Genomic DNA, 26,630 nt, shown 5'->3' with positions numbered 1-26,630 from the left:
AGAAATTTAGGATGACCCCAGGTTTTGGCAGGAGGGTGAGGGTGGACGGTGGTACATCTTAGTGAGGTGGGGAAGAATAGAAGTAAAACAGATCCTAAAGGGTCAAATTAAACCATAATGTGATGCCCTTCCACACCACCAAAACGAAAAGAAAAAACAACTAAAGGATGACAAAACCAAGATTGAGGATGATGGAGAGCGACGTGAAGTGCAACAGTTTTTGGAATACTTTTTGACACTAATTGCCAAAATCAAATATCCACAAATTCCATGAACTCTTCATTCTCCCTCTCCCCCAAATTCCCTTCAATAGGAGATCCCCAGAGGGTGGTCCAGTGCTCAGAGTGCATGGGGTGGCAGGGCGGGGGGAGGGGGGGGAGGGTGGAGGAGGAGGGTGCTGTCACAGATCCCCCGTTTCCCTGAACGACACCAGGAAGGAGTGTGACCCCGACCCGCTGCATTCGTATGGGGTGCAGAACAGGTCCAGGCCTCGGTCACCCTAGCCCAGCTTCAATGCTTAAACCGCCCTGGTCCCACTTCAGTGCTTTTCTTGGCAGAGCACAGGCTGGGCAAGGTCGACCCTCCTCCTTCCAGGGGCCTAGACTAGAACATGTGCAGTGCCTGCAGTTTCCGACGCTGCCGCGCGAGGCCGCTATTGCACCCGGCGATCTGCCGGCAGCTTCCTGCCGGGCAGCGGCTGGGCTCCCACCTCCACCACGCGGGGGGCGTCCGGGGGGGGGGCCGCTCAGGACCCAGGACCCGACCCGCTGTTACCGTTACCAGCGCTATCGATTGTGGAGAGTTCAAAGCCACCACAAAGATTCCAAGATTTCTGGTGAGAGAACTTTCTGTTTCTGTTCCCAACAGATTGTTGTCAACACATGTGGCCGCCGCGGATGCCAGTGTATTTAGGGACACTTTGTATGAAACTAACCCTGTGCCTTCCTCGTTTTATGATTTTGCAAGTCAAATTGAAATAAGTGGCAAAATAAAAAAAGTTAAAAAATAGAGGAACTTCGAGCAATGAAACCAAAAGACAGGGTAGAACTTTCAAAGGAAATCGTTGTGTTTATTTATGTTTTTATATGTTTATATTCCTCTAAATGTAACAAAGGTGCCCAGCTGAAAAGAATCCTTTAACAGGAGACTGACTATTTTATGTGGGCGAATGCAGCATGTAATAATAATAAAAGAAAATGTATCTTTTATGTTAAGACCATGTTGCAACCTATGCATATGTGATATACAAATTAATCAAAGGGAAAATAAAAAGGACAAATAAATCACAAGTTATATTTTTAAATTAAACTTTATAAGTCTGGGGATCATTTTTTATTCAGTTGTAAGAATTAATACAAAGCCCTGACCAGTGTGACTTAATTGGTAGAGCAGCTGGTTGAGTGTGGTCTCATACACCAAAAAGTGACAGGTTAGATTGCAAGAACATGAAAGGAAGGGTCATGTGATGGATGTTTCTTTCTCCCTCTTCCTCTCCCTCTTCAAAAATCAATCAAAGCATTTTTATTTTAAAAAGGAATTAATATACAGAAGCCATGTATACTCTTACTCAGTTTTCCCCAATGGAAACATGATGCAACACTATAGTACAAAATCATAGCCAGGATATATTGATGGAATCAGCGTGGCTCAGTGGTTGAGCCTCAACCTATGAACTAGGAGATCTCTGTTCAATTCCTGGTCAGGGCACAGTGCTGGTTGTAGACTTGGTCCCCATTAAAGGGCGAGCAGTAGGCAGCTGATAGATGATTCTCTCTCATCACTGATGTTTTCTCTCCCCCTTCCTCTCTGAAATCTATCTATCTATCTATCTATCTATCCATCCATCTATCCATCCAGAACATTCTCCATCCTTCATGTTGCCCTTTATAGAACATCCAGTTCCCTCTCACACTCACACCTTCCTTAATCTCTGGCAACCACTAATCTGTTCTCTATTTCTATAGTTTTGTCATTTCAAGGATGTTGGAGTCACACAGTATGTTGTTAACTTTGGGGACTGGCCTTTTTTCATTCAGCACACTGCTCTTAAGATTCATTTGCATTGTTGCATGTATCTATCGTTCATTTCTTTTTATTGCTGAGGAATATTCCATGGTACTGGTCTACAGCTTTCTTTATCATTTATTGAAGGACACCTGGATTATTTCCAGTTTATGTTTAGTACAAATAAAGCTACTATGAACATTAATGTTCAGATTTTTGTGTGAACATGTCTTCATCATTTGGAATAACTGCCTGGGAAAGATGCAACTGTTGGATAGTATGGTAGTTGCATGACTAGTTTCCCCCTCAAATACACATTATTTTACATAGGATATTAAATATCATACATTAATGCAATATTCTATTTACTTATTTATTAAATTGTGAGGATTTGAATATGTTAAATATACCTTCTCAAATCTAGATGGTAAAAGAGGTGAATAATGAATACTGACATAATTTTCAAACTAATTTTCACTAAGTACAATTACTAGTAAGTGAAAGTAAAGAAACACATATCTCTGTTTCTATACAATCTTATAAAAAAGGAATGACCCAAACATTAGTACTATGACAGTTATCTTTCCTTTGGTATCAATATCATATATGTCCTCTATTTATGAAAAACTCACAGGAGTGTTAGACTCAGATATAGCATATTCAGACAGAAAGAAAAACACATCTAAAGTATTAACAAAGGGAACTAAAGAAAGCCCGTTTATTCAGCCTTTATTAAGAACAACTTGCAAATCTTAAATATTTATACTAGTTTTCTCAGAAAATCCACAGTCTATTCTATCCTCAGCCTGTTTATAGTTGAGAGTTATAGGTGACAATCTAGGAAGGATTGGGGTTCAGCACAACTTCTGAGTTTAGTGCATCATTACTAAAACAAATAATTCAAAGTCTGTTTCTTGTTGACAAAAAGCATGACAAATACAAAAAGTAGTACATTATTATTTCATTTTTAAGTTTTTGTCATTTAAGACAAATTTGAATACCAAATCAGTTGTCACAAGAGGCCCAGTGCAGAAATTCATGCACAGGCAGGATCCCGAGGCCTGGCCAGTGATCAGGGCCTATCAGGATCTCTGCCCCCTACCTCCCCACCACCCCACCTCTTTCTTCCCTCACTCCCTCAGTACCGCTGCTGCCACACACCATGTTCCATGCCGCCCTCTGGTGGTCAATGCACATCACAGCGAGCAATCCAACTCCTGGTCTACGGGTCAAACTCCCGAGGAGACACTTTGCCTATTAGCCTTTTATATATTTAGATTTTGAAAATGGCCACCATGAAATCAATTGTTGTATGAATTCTTATAGAGTTGTTTTCCTTTAAAAAAAAAAAATTAAAACCAGTGTACATAAATATTTGAACATAATATTGATATCTTTTCTTCATATACTTTCAGCACTTCAGCCTATATTCATTTCCTGTATTGTTTTCTGCTTTATCACTATTACTTGGTCCTTTTACCTCTTATTTACTCAGCTGATGAAGATCAGTTACTCAGTTGTTGGTGAGTCCATTCCCAAGAGCCAGGTCCTGTCTCTAGATGTGGAACACGAATGGTAGGAGGACAGGGCTATGCATTAGGAAGTGGCACTATCATCTCATAGTAATAAAGCAGCAGCATTGGACTCTATACATGCCCGTGCATCTTCTGAAAGAAAAGAAGAATATCTTAAGGAAAAACAGCAATATTGGGGGGAGGGGGGAGAGAAATGCATAGGAAAAGAAGACCTGCCCATGACTTCCTCATTTTTGTTGCTGGGAAATTTGTGCTAACCCAGCTCTCAAGACCTTGGTGAGTTAATTTAGAAGAGTGAGCACTCCCACATATATACTGTGCATTCATGGATCATTGATCTTCCATAGAAACAAATTCCATTGAGCAGCACTATGGTATGACTCTGATTCTGGGTGTTCAAAGCAGACAAATGCAAGATGTCGGCTTTTCTCCTCTGTCTTTGCATGTGGTCACTTTGGTTAATGGCTCAGCCTAACAGAAGTATAGCTCATAAAGAAATTCTTCCTGTACTGAGGCCTCTAAACTCTCCACCAACACTGTCCTGTACTCTCCTCTTCAAGAGCAGGGAACAAGATGTAGGAGGCACTGGGATTCTGCCCTACTTCCCTGTTTACTGTTCCACCCAGGATGGGGAGGGGCCATGAGTAGCTTTTTCAAAAACTGCCACGCTTGTTTTCCAGGTGGCTGGCTGTGCCATTCCGCATTCACAACAATAATAAATGAGTAATAGAGTTTCTCGGTAAGTTGTGTGCACGTGTGTGTTGTGTGTGGATCTGTTGATGTATGAATTAAGGAGTTAAAATTATTAATCAGAGAGAAATATCTGTGGTACAGTTGGAGAGAAAACATTAAAAATTAGCTGGTAGAAATGGACTTCCTTTTAATAATTTCGGAATAAAGCATTCAGGGCAGATTGGCACAAAAGGCTTTGTAGAAAGAGAGAGAACAATCAGAAAACAGAGACAATGGATTGGTTAAAGTTCTTTTACCAAATTAGTAGCCAAGAACAGGTGGGCACAGGAGCAGAGAGAATTAAAGCTCTGGGTCAGAGCTGCCCTGGGCATTGCCCTCTTCTAATAGAACCGCCATCTTCTGGGCATGAGGCAGTAATAACAGCAAAAATTATTCAGCACATGCTACCACCTTTGGCAGATGAGGGAAACTGGCACTTGAGGTCACATTACTTACTCATAGTCAGCCAGCTGAAGTGATTCAAACCTAGGCATTATGTCTTTGTGGTCCATGCCATTAACTATCACTTGATATCATCCTGACTCTTTTTAAAATATATATATATATATATATATATATATATATATATATATATATATATATATGTATGTATTAATTTCAGAGAGGAAGGGATAGGGAGAGAGAGATAGAAATATCAATGATGAGAGAGAATTATTGATCGGTTGCTTCCTGCATGCCCCATCCTGGGGATCGAGCCCCCAACCTGGGCATGTGCCCTTGACTGGAATCAAGCCCAGGACCTTTCAGTCCGCAGGCCAGTGCTCTATCTACTGAGCCAAACCAGCTAGGGCCCATCCTGACTCCTATAACTAAAGTGAAAAAAATTCCTGCATGTGAGTTATCAGTAATTAGATTCAGGGCCATACGGGAATTTAGTTATGTCCACATGGAGGAGGAAAATTCTAGAGTGGATTAGCATTACAATAAAAGAATAATGGGCCCTGACATGTTTGGCACAGTGGATAGAGCTTGCAGACTCAAGGGTCCCGGGTTCGATTCCAGTCAAGGGCATGTCCCTTGGTTGCAGGCACATCCCCAGTGCGGGGGTGCAGGAGGCAGCTGATTGATATTTCTCTTTCATCAATGTTTCTGACTCTCTCTCCCTTTCCCTTCCTCACTGTGAAAAGTCAATAAAATATATTAATTTTTTAAAAAAAAAAACAACAACAATAACAGGCTAAAGAGAAAGAATATAAAGTGAATGTAAAGAGTCAACCGAGGTCTTAGGGCTAGAAAATGGCTAGCTTCAGTGTGGAGTTCCTCCTCGGCGGGAGGCGAGGTCCGAACCAGTGGGCAGCCGGGGACAGAAGACTAAGGACGGAGGCCAGTGCAACCCGCAGGTCGGCGTGAGGGGGCAGAAGAAGGGAGAGGAGGAGAGAGAAAGAAACATCAGGATGAGAGAGAATCACTGACTAGCTGCAGCCCGCAGTCCAGGCATGTGCCCTGCTTGGGAATTGAACGGTGACCTCCTGCTTCATAAGGCGCCAGTCAACCGCTGAGCCATGCTGGTAGGGCCAATCGATGTTTCATTCTCTATCTCTCTCCTTTTGCTCCCTCTCTAAAATCAATTTTTAAAAAGCAACATTTAAAAAATAAATAAAAATGAACAATAAGATTGTAGAAGACTGTGCTGGGCACTGGCTTCTGTGATGGAACAGACCCTGGGCCGCAAGCATCTTCCAGCTAAACACATGGGCTGCTGGCCTGCACCTAGGGGCTGATCGCCCAGATTGGGGTCTGTCCCTCCAACCCCATCCCAACCACCAGGTCAGGGTAGTGTCCCTGATATGGTGGCACTGTCAGCAGCTGAGGCAGGATGTGCAGGCACTAGGAGGAAGTGGTGATGGGCTGGGCTTTGCTGCATCTCAAGAGGCAAGGCCTGAGGAACTGTTTTGTTTACAGGAAATAAAGTGGGGGTGGGGGTGTGTTGAGTGGGGGATTTTGTCATCTTAAAAAAAAAGGAAAAAGAAAGAAAAAGAAAGGAAGGAAGGAAGGAAGGAAGGAAGGAAGGAAGGAAGGAAGGAAGGAAGGAAGGAAGGAAGGAAGGAAATGGCTAGCTTCTTTGGCTCTGTTACTTCCCCTGGCCATTTGGACATTGCTCAGTAGCAAACATGTAATCCCACCTGGCCTGTGTTACTCAGCCTCTAGGACAACTTGTAAGAAAAGCCCAGCCATGGGAGTTGCCAGCCTAGGATAAAACAAGTGCTCCCTCTCCTGGTGCCTAAGGGAGAGAACCCTCTGGCCAGCTGCTGCCCACCCAGAAAGTAAACCAAAACAGGAAGTCCGGGGTGAATGGAGGAGCCACAGGTGTTGGAAAGAAGACAGCAGGTACGATCTAGGGATGTCAGGCCTCACCTAGACAGACCTGTAAGTAGTTACCTACCTTAGGCATTAAAGCATGCTTTTTTACATCCTTGCCCATTGAAAATGAATAAGGTGAACAATTGGTGAATCACTCTGATGCTCCGATGAATGAAAACAGGTCTATCCGGCAGACCTAACACACTCAATGTAACCACACGTGATATTCTGTTCATAAACATTCCTAACTGCATAGGTTATAATGGGAAGTCATGTCCTAAGGCCCATGTGATAGATTAATCTTGACATTGAGCAAGCCCTTTCCATTGTTTTTGTGGTTCTAGGAAAATAAGCTTAGAATGCCAGAATGATTCTTCTGTAGACCTTCAGAGATAAACACCTGGTACCGGGGCCAGACCACCCCATGCCTTTTTGTTATCATTGACCTGCATGCCTCTATACAATTACATGTATGTTAAGTGTTAACTATCCAGCACCCATCAATGTAAAAGAAGTATGCATCTCTCCATTTTTTATTTTTCCATTCAATCCTAGAGATTTCCCTGTTTTGCGGTCTCCCACCTCCTTATCTACCACCAATGGATTCCATAACTTTCTTTCTATATAGTTTTTTTTACTTTAATATATAAACTAAACCACAAAACTGTTACTCCTTGGAGCATCTCAGTCCTTGGAGATGTTTGATTGTAGGTCTGGCCCTTAGTTTTGACTCAAACTCTGAACTTTTCTTTTTTTTCGAACGTCCTCATATTGTTTGATAAAACAATAAATGTCCCACGACTTGACCCTTTTCTACTTTCAAACTACCTTTTCATTTTTCTCCTTCTGTGGTATCTGAGATTCCAGCTTCATTGTTTTATCCTTTCAAATGCTTGTTTCTATAACTGCCAACACACATGAACATGGGGCTTTGATCCGCTCCTTTGGATTTATTCCTGTTGTCCTGAAAATAAGGCAATCATCCTTATTGTGCCAAAATCTTTGAATCCAGCTATCATAATCCATGTGGGCTGCTGTAAAGGAATACTAAAAACTGGGCATCTTATAAACAATGGACATTTATTTCTCACAGTTCTGGAGACTGGGAAGTCCAAGATCAAGGTTCAGATTCAGTTATCTGTTGAGGACCCGATTCCTCGTTCACATTGTGTTCTCACACAGAAGAAGGGGCAAAGGAGTTCCACACAGACTCTTTTTTTTTTAAGGGCAGGAATCTTATTATTTTATTTTTTCACCTTAAATATATTTTTGTATTGATTTCAGAGAGGAAGGATGATGGGGAGAAAAATAGAAATATTCATGATGAGAGAAAATCATTGGTTAGCTGTTTCCTGCATGCCCCCTACTGGGGATCAAGACTGCAACCCAGGCATGTGCCCTGCCTGACCAGATATTGAACCATGACGTCCTGGTTCATTGGTTAATGTTCAACCACTGAGCTGCCCCTGCCGGAAGGAAGTCCCATTCTTGAGGGCTCCTCCCTCATGACATAAACATTTGCAAAGGTCCCACTTCCAGATACATCACAAGAAGAATTAGGTTTGGACATGTGAGTTTGGGGGATTGTGGGGCACACAAACATTCAGTCTGTAGCACCGACCAAAACAATTTTTAGAAGTTCCTTTTGGTGAATGCAGTGAACTTTGGGCATAGTTGAATGGAAACTAAAGTTAATGATTTGCAAGCAAAGTCATCAAGAGAATTGGTTACTGTTTTCCTTTTGAAGAACCGGGAGCATGCTACCAGTTGAAAGGGACTTTTGCAGCTCCTCAGCTTATGAGAGCTGAAAGCAGAGGTAGTTTGAACCACGTGAAATTACAGAGGCCATCGGTCAAAAACAATTGGCTACTGGCAACTTCCTGTATCACAACCCTTTCCATTCAGTAGGGCATGACATTTCATAACTCTCAGATTTCCTCTTGGTTTGAGTTGCATTAGCTGTCTGAGAAGTTGAACGCCCATCCAAGTCTCACTTGTATGAGACCTGACACCAAAAGATAAAGTTCAGGCTGGTTCTGCTCAAGCAGACATTTCCTTCCAAAAAGGCAGATTCAAACAATCTTTTGAAGACATACGAAAGCCTTCACAGGGGACAGGGACAAAAACATCGTTTCTTACCACTATGCCCTTTTTGGAGATATATTATCATCCTCTTTCTTCCTGCCTTTTCTTTTTCTTCCCTTCCCTTCCCTTCCCTTCCCTTCCCTTCCCTTCCCTTCCCTTCCCTTCCCTTCCCTTCCCTTCCCTTCCCTTCCCTTCCCTTCCCTTCCCTTCCCTTCCTTTTTCTTTCCCCTTCTTTCTTTCTTTCCCTCCCTTCCTTCCTTTTACTTTTTTCTTTCTTTTCTTTTCTTTCTTCCTTTTTAAAAAAAGTACAATTATCATGAGAGTAGTTTGAAAAGAAGAACCTGTTTTTCTTGATCCTTTTTCTGATGTGTCATCCTTGCTGCCATGAGGTAATGTTGTTAGTGATTGTACATGCTATTTCCAACTCTTTACTTCTCAGCTCTCTTAATGTCATTCCATTCCTGGGAGAGAGGCCAGACGAGGACGTCCTTCAGGCTGAGGCAGGGCTCAAAGCGGCTCCTCACTATCCTGAGTTCCTTGGTGTTTTTGTTGTCTCTCTACCTCATGGCTGATGGGCACCTGCCATGTCCTGCTTGGCAAGATCTGGGAGTTGATCTCAGGTACTCAGCCCCCATTTCTTCCCCCGAACCCCAAGTAGACTGGGTTTGTTTATTTCAATAAGAGTTGTTCTGTGGGCCTAACAACTAAAGCACACAAAACAGTCGGGATCATTACATGACTAAATTGTCACCTGTTTGAGTTAATAATTGTCATCCCATCCTAATCTTAGAGAGAACCTTCTTGTATCTCTGACTCTCAGACTAACCTTGCGAAAGAGATAGAGCAGGTATGTTGTATTATTCCTTTTCACATCAGAGTTACTTTAGTTACTATATTCTCTCTGTTAAAGGGTGTGGTTGTAACTACATTTGAATTTTGTTTTTTTATTGAAATTTGCTATCAAATGTTAACAATAGTAGATGTTGTACAATCTTTGTAATGCTTTTTTTATTGTATTCCTTTAATGGCAACATTTTCCCCTCAAAAGTGGTTGGGTATTGTAGAGGGCCAAATGAGAAGACACCTGGACATTCCATCGATATATAGATTGTTGCTGACTGGGCCCGGGATATTGGCAGAATCATGTCCGTTGCACTCCCAGCCCTGGGAGTGTGGAGATGTTCTTAGTTCCTGGCTTATGTTTGTCCAGGAGGAAGGAGTGGTGGAACCTGGGCTCTCCCAGGCTCCTTGTTTTCCTGTGAAACCCCTTATTGGATTGGAGTATAAATTGATGTGCTGCATAGCTTAGGAGGTCGTCAGTCTGTCTCTCCAGCAGAGGAGGTCTGCGGCCCTCCCAGCTCCCAGCTTAAAATCTATCTGTGTCTTCTCTCTTTATTTCTAATATTTCTCAATCCCTGGGCACCTCCACTTAGAACCAGCTCGTTCATCTCTCTTTCTGTGCGGGACACGGAAAAGGGAGATCCCTGCAGCTTCAGGCCCCCGCATTCTGGCGCCCAAGTGGGGCGTGGGCAGAAAGAGGCAACAAGAGGTAAGACAACGGATCGCTCCCTAGAATTGCGTGCCACAGATTTAAGGAACTGTAAGATAGAGGGAGTGTATTGTTGTGAAATTGAATTAGCTGGGAGTAAAACATGGGTAATCCTTCTAAATGCTTTAAACTATGCTCATGGCTCAAAGAGATTCTGTTAAGCAGAGTCAGATTCTTGATTTCTTTCTTAAGGTTTGTTGATGAAACCTGTGAAAAGGTAAGAAAGCAGTTGCGTGACCAATACCCAGCAGAAAGTCCAGAGAAAATTCCCATTCCTACATTATTTTTTGATTCAGCACAGGAGAGTGTAAGAATGTTTAAGTGGGGTGCAGCCACAACCTTACAGCCTGGAGTGGAAGGGTGCAAATCTTTAAGAATACCATCTGCACCTCCTCCGCCTCCACGTGTAAACTACTTGTAACCAAGTAAAAAAGATTAAAGGAATTTCTTAGCAACTGCCAATAATTCTTTATCCTAAAATCTTTTTCTTTCCTCAAATATAAAATAAAAATAAATAAAAATTGAAAAGTAATAAAATAAAAAACAATAGATAAATGACACCCCCCAAAAAAAGCCACTTTAAGAAGCCTCATATTCACCATCTTTTTTCTGTGCACATGTAAAGGGGGAAAGCCAGTTTAAAACGAGTGTGCATATTATAGTTTTGCACTGGGCTTAACTCTTTACTGGGTTCAGAATAAAAACCTAAGAGGCTGTTTTTAGCCTTATAGGTGGTAGAGATGAATACAGGCTAGTTTCTGAAGGCATTTAAAACAGCTCTTGAAATTTCTGCCAAGAGGCAAGTGAAGTTTACATGTGAATGGCTGAGAGTTTATCTCTTGACTTCTCCAGCAGGAAAATTGTGACCGTTTTAAAATTTAGAGGATGGGCTAGGCCTATCGCTGGAAACTTAACAGAACACGGATGTTACTAAATCAAATGATAAAAACTCAAATCTAAATGTATTGAATTGTTATAATACTAAAATGTTGATCTGAGTATGCCTTGAATGAAGTCTAGAGAATTGAAGTTAGCCTATTAATTAAATATGCCTTATATTTGAAATGTATCTTTAAAAAATGTAAAAGTATTATTGATTTGAGAAATGCTAAGTATTTGATTTGGTACCTGAAAATTTTAAAGTTCTGAAAGTTTAAAGTGTCTTTTTTTGGCCATGATGACTGAAACAAATCAGTTTCACTAAAAGAGATGTTGACAGGAACAGAAAGGTTGGTCAAGAACCTTAATTGCTCTACTACTCTCCCAGTAAGCTAAGGAAGGTGGTAATTTGCATTGAATGGCTACAAACTTCCTCCAAACTCCTGTGGCTGTTACGCCCAGACTTCGCCCAGACTTCGTGATCCCCAAGGACCACCAGGGAGCTGAGTCCGATGCAATAAACAGAAGAGCCTTTTCCATGCCAGCATGGGCTCTGTCCCACTCACACCGGCAGCATGGAAGAAGAGAGAGCGAATTTCACCCAGTCCAGGGGTTTTACTCCGGTCGGTGGTGATGTCACTGCCTCGGCTAACCCTGATTGGTTGGATGAGGGCTAGGGTTCAATTACAGAATGGAGGATAACTCCACCCTGCCCTCTCAGTGGCAAAAAACTTTTTTTTGGAAGTTGGCTCTTAATTATATAAATAAATAAAAAAGTAAAGTTTAAATTTACCTCATAAAAAATCTAGAGGACAGCCGAAACCGGTTTGGCTCAGTGGATAGAGCGCCAAACTGCGGATGGAAAGGTCCCGAGTTCTATTCCGGTCAAGGCCAATTACCAGGCACATCCCCAGTGGAGGGTGTGCAAGAGACAGCTGGTCAATGTTTCTCTCTCATCGACATTTCTAACTCTGTATCCCTCTCAATTCCTCTCTGTCTAAAATCAAAACTATATATATAAAAAAAATCTAGAGAATTGAAGCTCTTAATTGATTATGCATTTTCTTAGAAATGTAAAATGTTACTAATCTAGGACATGCAAAATATATTTGACTTGCCAGTTTTAAAAGTTAAAAATGCAAATTAAAAATGGGGGAGAGTAGGGGGCACCCTTCGAAATACTTGGACATTCTTTAGATTGTTGTTGACTGAGCCTGGGATATTGACAGAATCATGTCAATTACCTTCTTGCCCTGGGAGAGCAGAGATGTTCTTAGTTCCTGGCTTGTGTTTGTCAGGCAGGAAGGAGTGGGTGGGACCTGGCCCCTCTCAGGCTCCTTGTTTTTCCTGTAAAAACCCCCCTTTGTGTATTGGAGAATAAATAGTGTGCTGTGTGGCTCAGGGGTTGTCAGTCTCTCCAGCAGAGGAGGTCTGCGACCCACCTGGGGCCCAGCTTAAACCTACTTCCGCATCGACTCTCTTCATTTCTTTATTTCTCAAGCCCTGGCTGCCTCTACGAAGAACCAATTTCATCTCTCTTTCCTGGCTGGCCACGGAGAAGGGAGATCCCCGGCCGTGTCAGGCCCCCGCAGGGTATACTATTTATAAGATTATAAAATAGGAACTCATGGACCGCCCTTTATAAATGCTGCATGAATATTACTTGTACTTTCAGAAACCTCTAGATCTTGGCCATGATCACTTCCTCCTTTCAAGCCTCTGTGGCGGTTTGTGCCCTGGTTATCTTGCATGTCAGTGCCCTGGATACATTTATAGCTGCCGTCTATGAACATCCTGTCCTACGGCCAAAGGCCACAGAAACACCTGTTTCCCGAGACGATGCCTTGCTCCATATGAACAAGAACATAGATATTCTGGAGAGAGCGATTCAGCAGGCAGCTGCGCAGGTATTCTTTTCTTTCTGCTAATCTTAACTCATGGTGGGGACATGAAATCCAGTGGAAGGTTGCAGGGTTGCATTGTCTGTGTTACACATGGAGAAAAATATTTTGGTTGGACTTGTTTTGAATAGGGTGCTCAAATTATCGTGACTCCAGAAGATGCACTTTATGGATGGAAATTTACCAGGGAAACCATTTTCCCTTATCTGGAGGATATCCAAGACCCTCGGGTGGCCTGGATTCCATGTCAAGACCCCCACAGGTATTGTCCCTATCCTAGTTGTTTGTGCAATAGTACAGCAATTCTCTAAAATGTGCATGTTCGCCAAATCAAAATGATAAATCTTGAATTATCATGTACCTGGTGGCAGGTTAGTGTTACATTTATCTTGGCATTTGTTGGATTTTTAAAAAGTTGCACTTAGATACCATTGAATAAGCATTTATTACTTCATACAAATGTCAGAATAACCAGGAGTGCCATGTTCACTTCATGGTTTCTTTATTTACTTTAGGGAAATATGCAAACAGGACATTTCTAAGTAGGACTAGTGATGAAGGGGAGGAGGATCTCATGGACACAAGTAGTAAGTTAATTTCTGAAGTGGACAGCAGATTGTGTTTGGAAAATATTTCCATGTCCCTGTTTAAAGGTGCCATGTTGCAATTTTATTGGAATCTGCTTCTCAGGCAGAAAGACCTCACTGTGTTGTCTCTAGTGAATCGTAAGACTTATGATATGCAACTGCATGTTCCTAGGCTCATAAAGGCAATTTTCCTGAGAAAAAGTAATCTAGGAATGTTCTAATGCAACATATTTAATAGCCATGGATGTGTGTTTAATATATGAATCCTACTTCCTAATAGGACTCAGAGGTTATTGAGGTACAGATAGTACACTTCAAACCTTTCAGTGAAAGGTCTCTCATTCTATCACACTTATTCTTACTGCTCAGATCCTCTCTCTCTGTTCCCCTCTCATGCTCTATCATTCTTTTACCTCAAATGAAGTTTATTTAACATTCCTCTGCCATATTTTTGCTGGGGAATTATAGCTACCACATTTCTTTAGGCACTCCTGGTTATTCTGACATTTGTATAAAAGCTATCGGGAAAGAGTTTTTCTTTGCTCTAGAGCAGTGGTCGGCAAACTCTTTAGTCAACAGAGTCAAATATCAACAGGACAACGGTTGAAATTTCTTTGGAGAGCCAAATTTTTTAAACGTAAATTTCTTCTAGTGCCACTTCTTCAAAATAGACTCAAGAGGCCAAAGAGCTGCATGTGGCTCGAGAGCCGCGATTTGCCGACCACTGCTCTAGAGAGATTAACAGCACAGAAAAAGAGAATATTGGGTTACATGACCTTGGACAATTCCCTCTTCCCATCCTTCTTGCCCTGAGATGATTTCTCTATGGTGTTTGTAAGAAATTTCATTTCATATAAAAAAGAGGCCAATAGCCAGAGAGTCTTTCTGCATAGAAATTTTGGGAATTGGGATGGTCCATTTGTTTTTAATCTCACAGTAGGATTGAGTTCTGGATTTCCTGTTAAAACAACATATGATGCAAATGTATAGATGAGTCAAAGGTCATTGTAACTATGGGAACTAGTAAAGGTTGGGGGACAGGTTCTTCCATATGGTTAGCAAGTGCCCCTTTCATAGCCCTACAGGAGAAGAAAAACATTTTGACAGAAAATATAGTCAAATTTAAATAATTCATCTTTTCATTCAGTCAACCATTTTTTTAAAAATAGTTTTTATTGATTTCAGAGAGGAAGGGAGAGGGGAAGAAAGATGGAAACATCAATGATGAGAGAGAGAGCCATTGATCATTGGTTGCCTTCTGCCCATCTCCCACCAGGGATTGAGCCCGCAACCTGGGCACATGCCCTTAACCAGAATCAAATCCAGAAATTTAACCCAGAAATCAAACCCAGGGCCCTTTGGGTCGGCCGGCCTGCACTCTATTTACTGCACCAAACCGGCTAAGGCAGATTTCCTTCCTCCTCCTTACGGCCATGTACTATTCCATTGTGTAAATGTACCCTAGCTTTTTTATCCACTCATCCACGGATGGGATCTTGGCAGTTGTAAACAATGCTGCTATAAACAGAGGAGTGCATATATTCTTTAGAATTGGAATTTGGGGATTTTTAGGATATATTATTAGAAGTGAGATCCCTGGGTCAAAGGCAGTTTTATTTTTAATTTTTTGAGGAAACTCCATACTGTTGCCCACAGTGACTATCCCAGTCTGAATTCCCACCAGCAGTGTACAAGGGTTCCCCTTTCTCCATATGCTCACCAGCACTTATTGTTTATTGACTTATTGATGGTAGCCATTCTGGCAAGTGTGAGGTGAATCTCATTGTGGTTTTAATTTGCATCTCTCTGGTGATTAGTCATGCTGAGCATTTTTTAATGAATCTATTGACCATCTATCTGTCCTATTGTTATTGTTTATATATGAATTAATTAAATACCTTTTAAAGTTGAAATGCCTTTATTTGTTGAGATACTAGAGGCCCAGAGCAAGAAATTTGTGCAAGAGTAGGCCTTCCTTCCCCTGACTGCTGGCACCTGCTTCCCTCTGGCCATTGACAGGCACCTGGGACCCAGGTTTTCCTCTCAGCCTTGGCTTTGTCTGGAAGGACATCTGGTCTAATTATATATTATGCTTTCATTATTATAGATAATTGGCATATAACATTTTGCAAATATAAGGTGTATAATGTGTTAAATTGATACATTTATATATTGCAATATGATTACTATCATAGCTCCAGTTAATCTCTCTCATTTCTTTTTGTAGTGAGGACAATTAAGATCTAGTCTCTAAGCAACTTTGAAGTCTACAATACAGTATTTCTTTTTCTTTTTCTTTTTTAAATATATTTTATTGATTTTGTACAGAGAGGAAGGGAGAGAGATAGAGAGTTAGAAACATCGATGAGAGAGAGTCATCAATCAGCTGCCTCTTGCACATTCCCTACTGGGGATATGCCCGCAACCAAGGCACATGCCCTTGACCGGAATCGAACCCGGGTCCCCTCAGTCCCCAAGCCGATGCTCTATCCACTGAGCCACACCGGTTTCGGCTACAATACAGTATTTCTTATTATAATATTTATGCTGTACATTAGACCTTCAAGACTTATTTACCTACTAGTTGCAAGTTCATACCCTTAAACCACATATTCTCAATTCCCCTACCTTCTGGCCCCTGGTAACCACTATTCTACTCTGTTTCTGTGAGTTCAGTCTTTTTAGATTCCACAAATAAGTGATATCCTCAGTATTTGTCTTTCTCTGTCTGACTTATTGAAATGTCTTCATTAAAATTTGATTTAGATTTGGTGACACACCAGTACAAGCAAGACTCAGCTGCCTGGCCAAGAACAACTCTATCTATGTCTTGGCAAATATTGGGGACAAAAAGCCATGTAATTCTCATAAATCCACATGTCCTCCTAATGGCTATTACCAATACAATACCAATGTGGTATATGATGCAAAGGGACAATTGGTGGCACGCTACCACAAGGTAAGAGAGGGTGGGTATGTAAGATGATGGCTGTTATGAGTGATGGATGCTGTGTTGAGTATTTTGAGCTTTATTCCCTATACATGATGTTATTAGAGATTTGTTATTAAGACGAACACTAAAGAAAATCACATTTTAGAAAAGACTAACCTGGGGGGAAAATGTAGGTAAAGAGCTATTAGAAAGATGTTGCAATAGTCCATGGTTGAGATAAATCATTCTGTATATAAGACCATAATTTTAATATTAATTCAAAGGATGCCAAGGTGACTGTAGTCTGGATACCATTTAATATTGAAATGATATAAAGATGTTTCCAAATTGTATGAATGAGTTTTACAGAAGTGAATTTCCCTGTTTTCTATCAAATTATAGTCTTTCCCTTTATTTTTCATACCAGTTCATTGAATTACCCTTTTATGAATTTAAGGTTAAATCAGAAAATTTTTTACTTTAAACTCTGAATTAAAAGAGCAAGATAAATTTTAGCCATAATTTTATACCAAATTGGACAGGGAATGAGCCAGCCTTTTAAGTGAATATGTGATGTGCATGTCAGTGTGTATGTCCTCTTCCACACCCACCCACACTTTCTAAGCATCTTAAATTGTATCTTTTAACAATTTCTCCACTAAGAATTTTCTGAGTGGAAAAATAATGTGGTGGAAGTCCCAGTTGAAATGTAAATATTAGTCAAGAGGAGTGATATTAACCCAATTGTTTTTCTTTCTTTTCATTTATTTTTATTTTTTTTAATTAAAAAAATATATTTTATTGATTTTTTACAGAGAGGAAGGGAGAGAGATAGAGCAGAGAGTTAAAAACATCGATGAGAGTCATTGATCAGCCTCCTCCTGCACGCCCCCCACTGGGGATGTGCCCGCAACCAAGGTACATGCCCCCAACCGGAATCGAACCCGGGACCCTTCAGTCTGCAGGCCGACACTCTGTCCACTGAGCCAAACCGGTTTCGGCATAACCCAATTGTTTTTCAATGCTTTTGATCACATACTGCTACAGAAAAAAATTTTGTATATTTATTTTTGTATTTTTAAATAAAACACAGTCCTAGTGGTTTGGCTCAGTGTATACAGCATCGGCCCAAAGACCAAAGGGTCCTAGGCTCGATTCTGGTCAAGGATCCTCCCTGGCCCAGACCCTGGTGGGGGCTCATGCAGGAGACAACCAATTGATGTGTTTCTCTCACATCAATATTTCTCTCTGTCTTTCCCACTCGCTTCCATAATCGCTAAAAATCAATGGAAAAATGTCCTTGGGTGAGGATTAAAAAAACAAATAAATAAAACAATCACATAATTTTCAGACAGCTTCCTTACAGTTTCCTTCATGATTTTGCAGGTTTTGACAACTTCTTTTCATTTGTAATTTCAGCAATTTTAAAAACTGTGAAATTATTTTGCATGGGACACTAAAAGGGAGGTAGAATTCCTTATCCACTTAACAAGTTTATTGTGCATCGATTGTGTTTCTAAGGGTCAAGAATTCTATAACAGCATTCTTATTTGAATCCCTGACACCTTAAAGAAGCTTCTTCAGCTTTTAAGAAAGTCCTAACCTAGAATTTATGGGAAGTTATTTGTCTTCTAATTTGGGCAGACTGGGTGGGGGAGGCGTGGAGAGAGAGATTGTATTCCTTTTCCTTGGATTTTTACTTCCAATAACCAGTCTCAGTCATTGCCTATAGTGTCTCTGTTGTTGACCATAACCAAATCTACTGCCGTAGCAGTACTAACTTTGGAGGTGTGTTTGTTTTTTTGTTTTTGTTTTTTTTACAAGTCATCTCTTCAGTAAAGAAACTTTTTCTGGTTTTGTCTTATGCATTTGTTACAGTACAACCTCTACTCTGAACCTCAGTTTGATGCCCCTGAAAACCCAGAGCTGGTGACTTTTAACACCGCCTTTGGAAAGTTTGGCATTTTCACGTGCTTCGATATACTCTTCCATGATCCTGCTGTGACTCTGGTGAAAGACTTGCAGGTGGACACCATTCTGTTTCCCACAGCGTGGATTAATGTTTTGCCCCTACTGACAGCTATTGAATTCCACTCAGCTTGGGCTATGGGCATGAGAGTTAATCTTCTTGCAGCAAATATACATCATGTGCAACAAAATATGACAGGTAATTTATGACCAGATGAGGTTTGCAGATAGTCCTTCTAATGCAGAGGAGCTAATGCCTTAGATGTGAGCTGTCATATTTTTTTTTGCTTCTTTGTAGAGACTAACCACTATCTTTCAATTATTCCCACACACACTCAACGCCTAGTGACTGATTTTTTTTAAATATATTTTTTTGGGAGAGATCATCCAAAGGACTTGTATGTATGCATATAAATCTAACCAATGGACACAGACACCAGGGGGGTGATGGCATGAGTAGGGGAATTGGGAGGTAATGGAGGTGGGGATAAGGACACATATGTAATACCTTAATTAATAAAGAAAAATATTTTTTAAATTTATGTCATAGAGGAAGGGAGAGAGAGATATAGAAACATGATGAGAGAGAATCATTGATTGGCTGCCTCCTGGATATCCCCAACACCCTTGACTGGGGATCAAGCCTACAACCCAGGCATGTGCCCTTGACTAGACTCAAACCTGGGACCCTTCAGTCCACAGGTGGATGCTCTATCCACTAAGCCAAATAAGCTAGGGCCCTAGTTATTGATTTGGGCAGCTATGGTTGCAGTAAGACCTTTCTGTGCATTATTTCCTTTATCCTCACAACAGCTCGGAGAGATGAGTACTACCATCCATTTTTACAGATTAGAAACCTGAGGCACACAGCATGCAAGTCACTTGCCAAAGGCTACCAGCTAGTAAGTGGCAAAGCACAGAAGTAAACATGCTTTGCTCAAACATTGGCAACGAACAGAAGGAGTGTATTAATTGACGTTTGGAATAATTTACCTTCCAAGTAAAAAAATAGCTTAAAACAGCAAACATTTATTATCTCACTTTTTCCATCTGTCACTACTTGGGACTAGGTTGGTGTGTGATCCTGGCTCAGACTGTCTCCTCGGGTTCCGTCAAGCCCTTAGCTGGGTGAGTTGTCATAAGGAGCCCTGAATGGGGCTGGCAGGCCTGTTACCCAGAGGCTGCCTCGCATGGCAGTCAGGACCCCTTAGTTCCTCAGAGGCTGTGGGCAGGAGGCCTTCATTTTGTGCCACTTGGGCCTCTCTATCGGCTGTGTGATGTATCCTTATGACAGGGCAGCTGACTTTCTTTAGATAGATGATAAATAGAGAGAGAGACAGAGAGCGAGAGCTGCACTGCTTGTTTTAATTAATCACACACCATCACTTCTACTGTGTTCCATTCATTAGAAGGGAGTTGCAAAATCCAGCCTGCACTCGAAGGGAAAGGAATTAGACCTATCCATTGGAGAGAAGAGTGTTGAAAAACTTGGGAGCGATATGGAAACACCAACCTGGTGGAGAGCAGGAGATAATTTCATATTACCGCTCCGTACCTTTCATGTACTCCCAAATACAAAGATTTGTTATATTTGTTTCAATTTTCCATAATGCTCACAAACATTCCTGTTATAAAGTTTATTTGATACCAGACATCGAACATCTATGATGCTCCTTCAAGAGAGAGCAGGAGAAGCGCTTGGGTGTTCCCCGTATCTAGAAGCCTGTGTGCTGTCTCGTTGGGACCACCGTGGTGACGTGACTGGGTGCTCAGTTCTGATGGGGAAACTGGCAGTGTTGGCTTTGTGTTAAGAAGACTCCTTTTCCATTCTCAGGCAGTGGTATTTATGCACCAGATTCGCCCAAAATATTCCATTATGATATGAAAACAAGCGAGGGAAAGCTGCTTCTTTGGGAATTGAATTCACATCCTCGAAACTCTCCTGACTACCCTGCAGCCGTGGACTGGAGTGCCTATGCCACAACCATCAAACCATTCCCAGTCCAGAAAAATACTTTCAGTGGGTTTATGTCCAGAGATGAGTTCAACTTCACAGAACTTTTTGAAAATGCAGGCAATCTTTCAGTCTGTCACAAAGATCTCTGCTGTCATTTAAGCTACAGAATGCTAAGAAAAGGGAATGAAGTGTACGTTCTGGGAGCTTTCACAGGACTTCATGGCCGAAGGAGAAGAGAATACTGGCAGGTAATCTCAGCTCGGGAAAGGGAGTGCTTAGGTATCAGTAAGTTGTAGGGTGAACTTTCCGTGTTTGCCCCAGGGAGCCAAGTGCTTTTTCTCTGCATGACTCCACGCATTGAAACACAGCATCACACACACACTTACACACATGCACACACACACACATGCACACACACACAGTAATAATGATATTTGCAATAGGCGTTAACTGTAATTGGATTGCTTTGAGCATATTTAAGAGAATATCTATTAACCTGACCATGATGATTTTCTATTTAACTAATGAACTAGTTTACATATTATAGTGAACTCCAATAGGCTTTCTTATGTAGTTTTGCCAATGTATCTCAATATAAGCAGTTTTGTTTTAACTTTTGAAGTCAACACTGAGTAGGATACCACTTTGATCTTGTCTCTCTTGTCGTCAGGTGTTTTGTTCATTTTATTTCCTTCCAATGACAAATATTTAAAATTCAAACTTTCGTATAGTGTTTGTTGCCTATGCATTTGTATCTTCTTCTTATATCTGTGCCCCTCTGCCCTTTCTTATACAAAGGATATGAGAGAAAAGGGATGGTCAGAATTTTAATCATAATATTAGCTTCAGTACTACTGTTGCAGAGAGATCTCTACTCTCTTGGGCCAACTAATAACTTGATGCTCCAAACTAATGGTTTAGGTCTAATTCTAAGCTGACTTCTTTCTTTCAACCCATTTATTACCCAGGAGGTGGGCTTGGTTCTCAAATCATTGGTCATTTCCAATAAAGCTGTTAACGATAAGGAACATGATCCAAATCCCTTCATCAAATGAGGAAATAGTTACTTTGCTATAGTTACAAACTGAGTCAACCATTCTAGTACAAGTAACTTAGATGTAAGGGATTGCATTTTATCTACATCCATTCTACATAGGTATGCACCATGCTGAAATGCAAAACGACTAATGTGACAACTTGTGGACAACCGGTAGAAACAGCTTTGACAAGATTTGACGTATTCTCCCTAAGTGGTACATTCAGAACAAAGTATGTTTTTCCTGAAGTGCTACTTACTAAAGTGAAGCTGTCACCTGGAAAATTTGAGGTAGGAGAACTTTAAGAGTATTTTTATTTTATCTGTTTTCTGAAGCCAAGCAAAATAGGTTATGGCAACTGTATCGCTTAAATTGTACTGTGCAGCCAACTTCCTCATACCTTAATGGCTTTAGACAAAACCATTTTTTTTTTTTTTTTTTTAGCTGGTACTTTGTGGTTGACACTGTGAACCGAGTGTAGCTAGGCTCTTCTGGTTTGGAATAGGCTTAGCTGATCTTGGCTGGGCTCATTCATGCATCTGCCACGAGCTGGTGATTGGGCTGGTTTGCGATGGCCTTGTCTTAGACAGCTGGAATGATTGGAGCCACACTCTCTCCTTGTGCTCCTTCCTCTTCCAGCAAGCTTGGACTTGAAGGAGTCCAAGAGTATCAAGAGGGAAAGCCACAATGGGCAAGTTTTTCTCAAGTCTCTGCTTACACCATGTTTGTGAATGTCTCATTAGCCAACGCAAGTCACATGCCCAAAGTAGTTTCAAAGGTTAGAGAAATAAATGATACAGATCTCTCAATAAGTAGAGCTGTCAAATCACATTGCAGAAGGGCATGAATAAAGGAGGAGGAAATATTCGGGCCATTTTTTACATTTACAGCAAGTAATTCTAAAGTGATGACACTTTGTTGGAATAACATGATAAGATACCTAGAACCTATGAGCTCAAGCCCCATTTATTGAAAAGTATTTGTTTACAGACTTTCAGTGTCCTTTTGTCGCATGCAGAAACAAATGGAAAATCAGATATTTATTTTACAAATTATAAGTGGCTATAACCAAGTTAATTTATAAATTAAGGTGGTCTCAAATTAGAATTAAGACTGTAGGTTTTTATCTGCTAGGCCACACACACTCAACCAATTTGAACCTTAATGTCTTCTCTGAATTGTGGCAAACAGAAGCAGGACTGTAATATCTAGGGTATAGTCATTGCATTTTTTATAAGCAAAACAGGATCTACACTAATTTGTCTAAAGCATTAAGCAAGAAAGTCTTTAAAATTGCAGCTTGCTGATGGTCAATGCCTGCCTGTATTATCAGATTGGGATATATCATATTTATAAAAATATTTAATTCTGTGAAACCAACAGTTTAACACACATGTGTCAAACACAAGGCCCGCGGGCCAAATCCGTCCCACCAGGCCTTGCAATGTGGCCCGCACCTCGCTGTCATCACTGCACTCCGCTGCGTTTCCATCACAATGACAGTTTATGACTGTTCAGTAAACCATTCGGCCCGCGATTTAGGCTGGATTTTAGATTTTGGCCCCTTCTCTGATTGAGTTCGATACCCCTAGTTTAACACATAGTGCAGCCTTAAATCTGAGAAACCCTGAAAACAGAAATCCTTGGCTGCCATACAACCTGGTTAGGTAGAATCTTATGAGCAAATTGAAACTGGAGTAAAAGCTTAAATGCCAGGTACAGAAAATCATAGTCAGATATGAAGTGAGGGCTTTGGAACTATAATTTAGTAGTTCAAAGGTGGCCAGGCTGGCACAAATAAGTATCGATGAATTGAAAATATGTGAGGCCACTTCAAGTAAGTGAGAGAAAGGACAGCAGGGTTCATAACAGATCAAGGGTCAGGTAGTATTGGTAGCCTGTATTCTCATAATCTCCGCCATGTAAACGGAACATGGGTAGTACTTTGATCTAACCTCCCTCACCCCCTTGTCACGTACTCATAGAAACGTATCTGTCTCATTAAGAAATTATCCTAGAGTGAGACTGAGCACTTATGTCATAAAATCATCTCATTTATGGAGAAAAAACTTATGGAGTTTCCAGACCAGATTAAAAGTCCAGAGCCAAAGCCTGGCCAGTGGTCCAATCGCTTGGAGCATCGTCTGGTACACCAAAAGGTGGTGGGTGGAAGGAGGAAGGAAGGAAAGAAGGGAGGGAGGGAGGGAGGGAGGGAGGGAGGAAGGAGGGAGGGAGGGAGGAAGGAAGGGAGGGAGGGAGGGAGGGAGGGAGGGGAAGAAGGAAGGGAAGGAAGGAAGGAAGGAAGGAAGGAAGGAAGGAAGGAAGGAAGGAAGGAAGGGGAGGAAGGAAGGAAGGGGAGGAAGGAAGGAAGGGGAGGAAGGAAGGAAGGAGAGGAAGGAAGAAGAGAGGAAGGAAGAAGGAAGGAAGGAGGGAAAGGAGGGAGGGAGGGAAGGAGGAAGGGGTTGCACCCATCCTTTAAGTTGGCTACTTTATGGTACATTTATCATTTGGATCATGTCTCATATTCTCCAGCTTATTTGTTGAACGAAGAAATAAGATATTGATTACATTAAAAAGATATATTGCACTTGCCAGCTGGTAGGCAGGGTCTTGGTGTAACAATGCTTGGAGGGAGCTCCATGGCCAGAGTACTGTCTTCATTTCTCAAGTATAGATTCCCTGTGGCATTGCTTTCCCTGAAGTTCATCATATTCTAATGAGCAGACACTAGCCAAACTCACAAGATGACAACAGAGGGGACCCATTTATTACTTTAATAAATAGATTCATTTACCTGGAGAGAAAAATAACTTTTGCCTCAAGAGGACTATCCATTGGCAAGTTATCTCAAACACTGAAGCTATGGATCTGAAGTTTTTTGTATGTGTGTATTATTTGTTGTTGTTTTTGTTCTTGTGAGCACAGGATTAAAACAAAAGGGATGAGTATTCATGGAACAGATTATCATAAAGCTATGAAAGCCTAAGATAATGTGCTTCTCCTCTCTAAGGCTGGTTAGCTAAGACCACATTGAATCTGGGTGCTTACTTTCTTCAAAAAGGGCCAAATAAACCCAAACCAAATCTTGATTTTTTAAAAAATTATTTTCCTAGAGATCTTTCAAGTCATGGCCCTTCTGTAAACATTGTTTTTAGAGTGATCAGAAGATGGATTTCAGAAAGGGGGAGGGGGGGATAGAGAGAGAGAGAGAGAGAGAGAGAGAGAGAGAGAGAGAGAGAGAGAGAGAGAAGCATCAGTGATGAGAGAGAATCAATGATTGGCCGCCTCCTGCACACCCCACACTGGGGATTGAGCCCACAACTCAGGCATATGCCTGGCTGGGAATCAAACTGTGACCTCCTGGTTCATAGATTGATGCTCAACCACTGAACCATGCTGGCCAGGCAGAAGACACATTTTGTATATGACTCACACCTGCCATGTCTGCTGGAGTACTACCATTGTCTTAACTGCTGCACTCTCTTCAGAAAATATTTACACATTATCTTACAGGATTACTTCTGTAGGGATTTCACCACATTTGCTGTGTGTCTCTCCCCACCCTAGTTTTATGCTAAAAACAGGAAGTGTTTTTAACCATAAACGTGGGAAGTATCTTGCTGTAATGTTTTAGGCAACTTTGGTTTGCTATCAGAAATTTGATCTCTGAAACTGACTAGTTACTAGTATATAACCTTATGCAAGTCAGTTAAATTTAACCTCTGAATTTCCTATCCATTAAAGGCATAGAATATCGTTCTCACTGATTTGCTGAAGTTCAAATGTGATAATTCATGTGAAATCATTTAGTGAACAGTGAAGCATTATACAAATATCAGGATGTATTTTTAAGTCCTTAGTACTAAAGGTTCATCTGGTTAACCAAGTTCATTAACCACTGGGAAGAAAAGCTTGCCAGAAATAGGCCACAGGGTTGGAAGAATAGATCAATGTGCCAGTGAGCAGGAGGTCAGGACCCTTTTCAGATGCAGTAAATCAGAATCTCGTGAAAGTGGGACCTGTACTTTTTCAGATTCCCACAGGTGATTTTGATGGGAAAGAACTAACAGTTTAAGGGAATAATCAAATATATTTAGTATACAGTGTTTACGTGGCTAGTGAATTGTGTAGCATATTTTAGGAAAAAAATGTCTAATAAGAAACCAGTAGAAAAGCTAGAACTACTTATCAAAATAGGACTATTTAAAAAACATCATTCTGCTTATAATGTATATTTTAATGAAGCTGACTATCCTTTTCCCACTGTTTCTTTAGGTACTAAAAGACGGGCGTTTGGTAAACAAGAATGGATTATCTGAGCCTATTCTAACAGTGTCACTCTTTGGGAGATGGTACACTAAGGACTCACCGTCCAGCTCTGGAGGGATCAGAAATTTGGAAACAACTAACCTGCTAATAGCCACTTTTTTAATGATCATAGTTTTGCAAATATTATGATGGTATAGGACATCACTTTATCACATTTATTTTTGCAGCATATATTTTGCTAAATGTGTTTATTGGCTTTCCAAGTTTACTAAGAAACTTTGAAGGGAGATCTCAGTAGTATAGACCAGTGGTCGGCAAACTCATTAGCTAACAGAACCAAATATCAACAGTATAATGATTGAAATTTCCTTTGAGAGCCAAATTTTTTAAACTTAAACTTCTTCTAACACCACTTTTTCAAAATAGACTCGCCCAGCCCGTGGTATTTGTGGAAGAGCCGCACTCAAGGGGCCAAAGAGCAGCATGTGGGTCATGAACCTCAGTTTGCTGACCACGGGTATAAACAAATGATTTCCACATACGTATACTTCTCATCTTGAATTATTTTTAAGTATTATGATAATTTTGCCCCTTGGTACTTAGGTCAGATAAATGAGGATCAGATCTTAGTTCTAACCTTATTTGCTATGACCTTGTGTGTGCTGGTGTGCCTGAGGGGCAGGCAGAGTGAGAGCTACAGGGTCATTGTAAGCATAGACATGGCCTTTGAAGACTGAGAATCTTGTGACTGAATTCCCTTAACATTCAAGATAATTTGAATTCACCTACTTTTCTGTGCTGACGATTAGGAGGAAATTTGCTTCCCAATCAGATGGTAGTGTTGAAGTTCATCTTCACAATGAAGTTGTTTTG

At 41.0% G+C, this 26,630-nt stretch overlaps 1 protein-coding gene across 6 annotated transcripts; it reads left to right on the top strand.

Moving 5' to 3' along the window:
• Positions 1 to 376: 376 nt before the first annotated feature.
• Positions 377 to 26,148, top strand: LOC118706143 (vascular non-inflammatory molecule 2). Of its 6 annotated transcripts, XM_036415373.2 has the most exons (11): positions 377 to 835; positions 6,519 to 6,659; positions 9,151 to 9,298; positions 9,471 to 9,525; positions 12,782 to 13,013; positions 13,139 to 13,269; positions 16,361 to 16,553; positions 18,405 to 18,693; positions 20,329 to 20,699; positions 21,608 to 21,778; positions 25,764 to 26,148. In XM_036415373.2, exons 5-11 carry the CDS (start codon positions 12,801 to 12,803, stop codon positions 25,944 to 25,946), a joined length of 1,551 nt encoding a protein of 516 aa, XP_036271266.1. In that variant the 5' UTR covers positions 377 to 835; positions 6,519 to 6,659; positions 9,151 to 9,298; positions 9,471 to 9,525; positions 12,782 to 12,800; the 3' UTR covers positions 25,947 to 26,148. The 6 variants fall into 6 exon arrangements, with proteins under 6 accessions (XP_036271266.1, XP_036271267.1, XP_045429325.1 ...); XM_036415374.2 differs by lacking the exon at positions 6,519 to 6,659; XM_045573369.1 differs by lacking the exon at positions 6,519 to 6,659 and having other exon boundaries at positions 9,118 to 9,298.
• Positions 26,149 to 26,630: the final 482 nt, after the last annotated feature.

The sequence above is a fragment of the Pipistrellus kuhlii genome, unplaced genomic scaffold (assembly GCF_014108245.1).
Source record: "Pipistrellus kuhlii isolate mPipKuh1 unplaced genomic scaffold, mPipKuh1.p scaffold_m20_p_5, whole genome shotgun sequence".
Lineage (NCBI taxonomy): Eukaryota > Metazoa > Chordata > Mammalia > Chiroptera > Vespertilionidae > Pipistrellus > Pipistrellus kuhlii.
Note: the sequence above shows the minus strand (reverse complement) of the source record. Positions and strands in the feature narration are given on the sequence as shown.

Coding starts and splice junctions, on each gene's coding strand:
- LOC118706143 (XM_045573372.1), top strand. CDS start 12,801: ATGATCACTTCCTCCTTTCAAGCCTCTGTGGCGGTTTGTGCCCTGGTT. Junction 13,014..13,138: donor TTCAGCAGGCAGCTGCGCAG/GTATTCTTTTCT, acceptor TGTTTTGAATAG/GGTGCTCAAATTATCGTGAC. Junction 21,779..25,763: donor TGTCACCTGGAAAATTTGAG/GTAGGAGAACTT, acceptor CTGTTTCTTTAG/GTACTAAAAGACGGGCGTTT.